Raw genomic sequence first — 8,781 nt, 5'->3', positions numbered from 1 at the left:
TGAAATCATTTCTTAATTTTACATAAACCATAAAATATCTTGTAAAATATTCATTTTTTGATTATCTTACCTTAATACTTTTATGTACAAAATAATGAGAGAAATCCATTGGTGCAAAGAAAACATACAGTTGTTTTTAAGAAAAAAATATGTAATTTGCAATTAACAATTCCATATTTTTTCTTAAAAACAACTGTATGTTTTCTTTACACCAATTGATTCCTCTCATTATTTTGTACATAAAAATATTAAGGTAAGATAATCGAAAAATGAATATTTTACAAGATATTTTATGGTTTATGTAAAATTAGGAAATTACTTCAAGCCTCATAATTCGAAAAGTACTTGATGAAAAAATGTTTATTTATAGTGTTTTGGAAAGCTCTCGAGATAAGCTACAAGAATATGCAAAAATATATAGGGTGTTCCATTTAAGAAATTGAAAATGATCTTCACGTAACCTTCATGTGACTCTTCAAGATCAAATTAATGGTACCATCTTATGTCCCCCTCGAAACCATACAACTTTTGTCTGAAACATCTTTTTCTAAAATTAAAAATAAGAAAGTTATTTGGGGTGGGGCATTAAAATGGGACACCCTGTATATAACGTATAATAAATGTAATGTACATAATATAATGAATAATATTTTTAAGAATGTAAATCTTTATCTCCAATGTATATGTAGGATAAACACTATAAAATGTAATAAATTTATTCCAAACTTACTAGATTGTTCTGTATTATGTATTACAATGTTACCGAACTTTATATGAAACGATTCAGGTATGTAATAATTACTGTATATCGTTACTTTTAACTGTCTGATAGATTGATTATAATCTCGTTCTAATTTCACTGACTTAACATCACAATATTTTTGTTTTGGTAGAGAAATAATTAGCTGGCTTATAGTAGATAAATTGCCTGTAGATATTTGAATGGACGAAAGGTTCTTCACAATTTCACCAAAATAGTTAAAAGTTGGTTTGCTAAAGTTATAAAATTTATTCAAAATTTATTGATGTGTTAACGAAAAATATTATAAGCATATATATACATATATATATATATATATATATATATATATAATTAGTAATATATATATATATATAATTATTAATATATATATATATATATATATAATTATTAAAATATAAAATTGCTAATTATATTTAGTTTAATTTAGTTAAATATATAATTAATTACATAATTCATCATATGATTTACAATTTTTAAATAAATATTTGATACTACAGTTTAAATTATAATTTAAAAAGAATGGCCACTTGATTACTTTTAAAAGATAAGTGTATATGTAAATTGAAAATATATCTTAAATATTTAATGACATTGAAGATAAAAATAATTGTAAATGGTAATATTAAAGATAATAAAGTATGAAAGAAATGATGTAAGTTTAAAAAAAATAAAATAGATTTAATTTAAATAATAATTATAGTAGTATGGTGCATTACTTACTTGTCCTTTACATATATACGGATACTCTGCCAAAATATCTCTGTAGTAACCATTCTTTGAAATTTACGCAATATACTGGATACTATAATTATATAATTTAGACCAGAATATGAATAAGATAGTAGTTATAGTAAATAATAATTAATAATTATGGTAAAAGTGCATAAAACGTTACACATCACCGATTTTATGATCATTTGAATATGTTATAGAGGAAGTTATCCTGAATAATTCCGCGCAAAAAAGTAAACGAAAGGCGACATTGGTTTAAAAGATATAATAAGTTAAAGTTTGACAATTTTAATACTTTTCTTAAGCAAACTGATATTAAACACATTAATTTGCAATTGACAATTACATATTTTTTTTTAAAACAACTATGTTTTTTTCTTTAGATCAATTGATTCGTCTCATTATTTAATACATAAAAGTATTATGGTAAGATAATCGAAAAATAAATATTTTACTAGATATTTTATAGCTTATGTAAAATTAAAATATCTTAAAAAGTACTCAATGAAAAAATACTTTATTATAGCGTTTTGAAAAGCTCTCGAGGTAATCTACAAGAATATGTAATAAAAATAGAGATTTTCATGTAAAAAAGTATTTATTAATGACCTTGACTTGATTTTGACAAGGTCAAATTCATATTATCATCATGTGTACCCCTTCAAGCTGCGTAACTTTCGTTCGAAAAATTCTTTTCAATAAAATCATTAGTTCGCGAGATAATCGACTGTATCACTTAAAAAGAAACATCCTATATATGTAATATATTTTATATATATATATAAATTTTATATACTACAGCTTCATTACGTATATATATATGTGTGCATGTGTATAATGAAGAGATTATACAGGGTGTCAAGAACATTTTTGCAGTCCCGAAGTGTGCAGGTAGATCGGCTTAAATTAAGAAGGAAGGTACTATACTTTTGCGACATTCGCAATAATGAACGAAAAATTAATTAAAGAAGATCGGACAATGCGCGTGGCTAGAAATGCATGGCGGTAAAGGTGATCTCACTTAATATAATAGCGGCTCGCGGCGAAACAGTGATTGAGGAGGGGAAGAGCGATGAGTGTGTAGGCCCGCGGCGAAGGCTCTTCCCCTCCCCAATCACTGCTGTTTCTGACACCTTATATATAAAATTAAAATTTGTATCAGTTATTCTATTTCTTTTTATCATACCTTTAATAAAACTGTAATGTTCAAAAGAAATATTGAATGGTGTATTATAAAGTGATGTATTATATTCAGTATCGAAATGAAGAGATTCCTGTTGAATTTGTACCACAAACAAGTTCATCATCTGGGTCCTTGGGAGAGCCTATAGAAAATAGTTTAAATATATTTACTTAATTAATATTAGATTTAACACACAATAGCAAAATGCATTAGAGCTTACTTTCTACGTGTATGTAAAAAAATCTCTTATACTCTTATACTCTTAAAATATAGAATAAATAATTTAAAAATATAAAATATTAATAACAAAAATGATTACTCAACATATAACTTTAAAATTAATATTTTTAAAATTATTAAAATATATTATGTAGCAAAATTATCTTATTATACACAGTTTCTACATGTATACATATATTATGTGGAATCTGAATGATAATTTTTCTTTTTTTATATATAATAATTTAAAGTCGGACAAATGTAACATAGTGACTTTGATACACACACACAAAATAAAAGAAACATAAAAATGTAAAAATATTTTAAATTGTATTATCTATGTATATTGCATTTACTTGAAAATTAGCATTTTTAAAAAACTCACTTTTCTTTGTAAATATGGAATCTTTGCCTATATACATTCTGATTTATAAAAAAAATTGCACGCTATAATGGTAAATATTTAACTTTACACAGCCACAAATGACTTAACCTTAATATATATTGTCAAGATCATAGCACTGAGTAACATCCAAAAAGTTTTAGACGTCGCTCGTTGATTATTAAAAAATTCTTCAATATGTTTATTCCTTTATAATTTTCAATATGAAAGGTCAATTATTGCACAATGTATCTAAAAATTCTGTGAATGTTATAAAACTTCTTTTATTTATAACTTTTTAATAAACAACGAGCAACGCCAAAAATTTTTTGGATTATTTAGGGCAGTGACCTTGACAATATATGTCAAAGTCGAGTCATTTGGGGGTGGCTGTGTAAAGACAAATATTTAGATAAATATATATATGTTTAACGCAAACCTTGCTCACTTGCAAATAATATCATATATATATATATATATATATATATATATATATATATATATATTGCTTGCTAGTGAGTAAAGTTTGCGCTGAAGAATGCTTAAAATAACCTGATTGGTGACATATAATCCAAGAAATGCGACAATAGCCTCATTTAACAAAGAGGATAACGACCAAAGTGGATTTTCATAATAAGAACATTCCTGTATTATTTTATGAGCCATAAAGCGGGCAACTTTGATTTTAGTCGCAACAGAATCTACATTGTCATTGTAGATAATATCTGCTTCTCTGAAAATTACAAAAATGTTTTATATAATGATTATTTCAGTTGTATAATACCACATAAAAAATATTGTATTTCCAAATTTATAATTAAATGATTCTATTAATTAACATATTAATTATATATTATTATTAATGTTTTATTTCTAAATGCTCATTACAAAGTAATGCAATATATTGGAAGCGAGTATTGCACTATATATATATATATATATATATATATATATATATATAGATATATATATGATCCATCATATTGTTATGTATTGTTAATGTAAATTTAATTGTAAATTTAAAAAAGTTATATATATATATATATACATATATATATATATATATATATATATATATAACTTTTTTAAATTTTGATGGATAAGAGTGAAAACCTTAATATAATACTTATATATATTCTTATACCTTAATATAATTATTTAATTTACAACTTTATATTTTAATTTGTAATTTTCAATTTTAAGATTATAAAATATGTATATTTTAATGTTATTCTTCATAAGTTGAGGTACATTGAAGATATAGATTGTCCAGAAAGTTATTGTTTTGTGTAAACTTCAAATTCGAATACGCATATTTTAGCAAGTGAACTTTATCGAATGAAAAGAGGACCATTGAAGTTTAAATATTTTTGCCAACGAGAAACAATATTTATTTATTTCTGTAGCATAAAATTTAGATTTTTAGACGCGACTAACTCTTCGAAGGCGTTTCTCAGTAGCTTTATTGTTAAAGATTTTCTCCTGCAAGAAATTGTCAAAGTGTTTAAAGAAGAGATAGTCAGTTGGTGAGAAAACCGGCGAATACGATGGGTGAAACAGAGTTTCATGGAGCTTCATAGTTCAATTGATTAATACAGCGTCGGTGTAGAACAATTGGAACTTTTCTGTTGACCAACACCGAACGCAAACTTGTCAGTTCCTGATGCATTTTGTCAATTTCCTGACAGTACTCTCTCCCGTAATAATTCCGCCCGAATTTAAAAAGCTGTAGTAAATTATCTCGGCTGACGACTACCAAATAGTCACCATAATCTTCTTTTAATACAATTTTAGTTTCGGAGAGTGTTTTGGCGCTTCATCATGGTCCAACCATTGTGTAAAACGTCGACGATTATCATACAAGAACCATTTTTCATCGCACGTTACAATGCGATCAAGAGACGGATTATTCTGTTTGCGCAAAATCAGTGCAGAACATACTTCAAAGTGACGATTCTTTTGATTTTCGCTCAATTGATGCGGCATTCATTTGTCGAGCTTTTTTGTTTTTCCAATTCGTTCCAGGTAATCAGAAACAAGTGACTTGCTTACGCCAAATTTTTCCGCTAGTTCTTGAATCGATGTGCGTGATTCTGTTTCAACTAACACTTTCAAGTGGTCGTCGATAATCGCAGTCGTTCAGAACTTTTCAACTTCAAGGCTCTCCACTGAAATTTACGGAAATCACCATTGCATTGTACGTTCATTAGGGGTTCCTGGACCAAATGCATCGTTAATATTGAGTGCCTTCAGTTGCTTTACTTACGCCTCATTTTGAATTCATATAAAAAAATCGTTAGAATTTGCTATTTTATCATTCTTAATTTCATAGTTTAAATAAAACGGAAACCAATATTAAAACACAGTTATTTTCATTAAAATATAGAGCGAAATTTGGGTTTTTACATTGATATAATATAAATACAAAAGAAAGACAACGTGAAATAGCGTCAAATCTTAAACAAGAAAAATCGCAATAACTTTCTGGACAATAATAAACTGGACTAATAATAATAATAAACGATTAGGTATGTTTCTCCTCTCAATGCTTCATACAATATATCTTATTCTTTAAAATATATTCAAATAATATTTTAAAAATAGAGAAAAGATATGTAAATAATTTTAGTTAACAAGACTTTGTGTTGTTCTCTTTTTTATTTTTAAAATATATTAATTTTTTCTAATTATATAATTACCTGTAAAGAATAAGTCCCAAATTTATAATGCTTTCGTTTTGAAAATCTGGAAGTGCAATATGATTTATTTCCAAAGTTTGATTCAAACGTTTCCATTTATCGAACAAGTACGTTGTTATATTTCCAGCAAATTGGTGTGCAAATTCGCAATGCATTCTACACCACATATTAACTCTGACACTTTCATTTGTACCAGGCATAAAAGATAAATTAATTCGATTGATAAATAGTAGATAACTAGGCTTTATAAATGTATGAAAATATGTCTTCGTCATGTTTTTATCATTCCTTTCTATTGTTTGTATCAGTGGATTTAATAAAACTGTATAGTTTTGATAATGTTCGATAATAATATTGTAGATGGGCTTAAAGGGTATTCCACTTAAAGATTCGGGCAAAGACGGAATCATGTGTTGGATCCCAATATGATCAACATACCTATCACATTTAGAAATATGAATTAACAATAATAAAAGACACCGTAAAATCTGATGCAAAAGTAGTTTCAATGAAATTGTATAAAAGTTGCATATATTTTAGTTGTGCGGAATTCGTTAAATGTCGATTTTAGAATATACAGATACAAAATAAATATTTAATAATTAATATTTTAGTATCAAAATTTTAATGCGTTTAATAAAATTAAAATAAATTTCAATATAAAATAGTATTGGAATAATAACTTTATTAAATTGATTTTAATTGATATGTTATCAACGATTTTGTACATAATTTTATACAAGTGAAAGAAACTGCTTATTTTAGTGTTAGTTTATTAAATGAAACACATATGTATATATGTTTTAGTTATTAGTAAAAATAGTATTATTTTTAAATAATATGGATGTGTGTAAATACACGTTTAAATACATGAAACAGCATAAGTGTAGTTTATATATATAATTGTATGTATTATATGCAGAGTGTTTATGAAAGTTGTATTATGTAAGTTGTATTATGTTTATGATCTAATCAAATTTTGATAATGACTTTTATGAACTATAAGGATAAAAAGAATTTATATAAACACGTGTTTTGAAATGTTTTCCTTCTAAATTGTAGACTTTTTTAAATATTAGGAATGAATTTCCTAAAATTTGATATTGTCAAAATAAACAGTGTAAAACTTGAGTGTTTGTTCAAAATTTCAAATTTCATATAAGCAAGTTTTATAAAAATATTAATCCTTCAAAATCTACTTATATTTTGAAAACAATTCAAATCTCTACCGGAATATTTGATTTCGTTCGAGTGTTGACAATAAAATGCTGTATAAGACGTGTATTATCGCTGCCTACTTTAATTAAATTAATTTTTATTTGCAGCTTACATTCATTTTAATAATAATGACAATATTAAATTGCAAAATTTTTTACCAAAAGATGATTTAAGAAACATATAATTAAGAATGGAAACATTTCAAATACGTACATACATGTCTATATATAAATGTGTTTTTCTTAGAAAATACTTTTTAAATAGAAATAAAGTGATTTATCAGGACTTGATCATAAACATCGTGAAATTACTATATATTTAACATTTTAACAGTTACTTACCATTGTCGCTCATCTCTTTTATAAAAGCTTTTTAGGCCTGTATCTTCAGTTATATTATAAACTAATTTTACGTTGTAATACCCTGGCAATACATCATTAGGGAATATATATTTGACAATGTTTTTCTCAACATCATACATAGATTTTACCGATGCATAAATGATCTCTTCTTGAGTATCATTCATAAAATATGAAGAATAAAACACACTTAGATTAATATTTTTTACGTGTAAACTAGAATACAATAATATGCTTGATGTTGGATGTTTAATCTCTGTACGTATAATGCAGTTGCAGACAAGAATATTTTCTTCGATATGTGTAACGATCATATCATAAAGATGCGGTAATATATCATTTGAATGTCTGTTTAACTCTTCTTGAGATATTTTAATTATCTGATCGTCGGTTAAAAAAGCCGCCGCGACGATGATAGTTAAACTGCTGCTTAACAATAGTTTAAGAAACATGATACTACTTTTATCTTAGATATCTGTAAAAATATATTTTTGTTAGAAAGTACAAACGGACAAATTAGACACAGTACTGTCTCTACCTTGATTTAAGGGAAAAGATGGAATTAAGACAAATATATAAAAATAAACTTAATTTTGAATAACTTACTCTGTATAATGAGATATACTACAAATTCTAAGCAACTGTATGTTTCGTTACAATAATTAGCTGCAATAAATTAATGTTTTATCCACTATCATTGTAACATGAAAGATATACATACGCACTTATGATTTCTTATTATTTCGAGAAACTTCCAAAGACTAATAACACTTGACGATATTACAATAAATGTGTATGTCATATGTAAACACACAACTTCTGAGGTCGTTAACAAATGTTTCGATCGAGAAACGGTATGTAATGTAAGCACAGTACGGTGCCGTTTTTCCCACTCCAAATTCCTGCTAGCGATCGAAAGATGGCAAAACTGTTTATTTCGCGTTGGTCTAAAGCAAAAGAGGCTGTTACATAGAATGCAAAAATATCTGTAAATACATTTGAATTCTTTTATACTGTTTAAAAGTAGTATATTCCTTTACCAAAAATTTAAGAATTTTTATAATTTATAATATACATTCAAATAAAATTTTATTAACTATATTATTACGAGTTTGTATCAGTAAATTGTCTTTAAGAAAGTTAATGAAAAACGTAACTTATTAACATTAAAGTATAATATTACAGTATCGTATATAAGAAAATATAATGAATAACTATTATTTTTT

The 8,781-nt window shown here is 25.8% G+C and overlaps 1 protein-coding gene across 2 annotated transcripts in view; it reads right to left on the bottom strand.

The window, feature by feature from the left end:
- LOC112638520 (aminopeptidase N-like) overlaps positions 1 to 8,286 on the bottom strand; it is a 12,786-nt gene extending 4,500 nt beyond the window's left edge. For both annotated transcript variants that reach the window (XM_025410395.1, XM_025410396.1), the window contains exons 1-7: positions 8,162 to 8,286; positions 7,538 to 8,030; positions 5,979 to 6,416; positions 3,832 to 4,012; positions 2,682 to 2,820; positions 1,484 to 1,565; positions 731 to 993 (exon numbers count right to left, since the gene is read on the bottom strand). In XM_025410395.1, coding sequence (XP_025266180.1) covers positions 731 to 993; positions 1,484 to 1,565; positions 2,682 to 2,820; positions 3,832 to 4,012; positions 5,979 to 6,416; positions 7,538 to 8,007 — 1,573 coding nt within the window. In that variant the 5' untranslated portion in view covers positions 8,008 to 8,030; positions 8,162 to 8,286. The remainder of the gene's footprint in view (positions 1 to 730; positions 994 to 1,483; positions 1,566 to 2,681; positions 2,821 to 3,831; positions 4,013 to 5,978; positions 6,417 to 7,537; positions 8,031 to 8,161) is intronic.
- Between the last annotated feature and the right edge of the window lie 495 nt (positions 8,287 to 8,781).

Source organism: Camponotus floridanus, unplaced genomic scaffold (genome assembly GCF_003227725.1).
Source record: "Camponotus floridanus strain SB8 unplaced genomic scaffold, Cflo_v7.5 scaffold316, whole genome shotgun sequence".
In the NCBI taxonomy this organism is placed as follows: Eukaryota; Metazoa; Arthropoda; class Insecta; order Hymenoptera; family Formicidae; genus Camponotus; species Camponotus floridanus.
The sequence above is the reverse complement of the archived record's forward strand: the minus strand, read 5'-3'. Positions and strand labels throughout refer to the sequence as shown.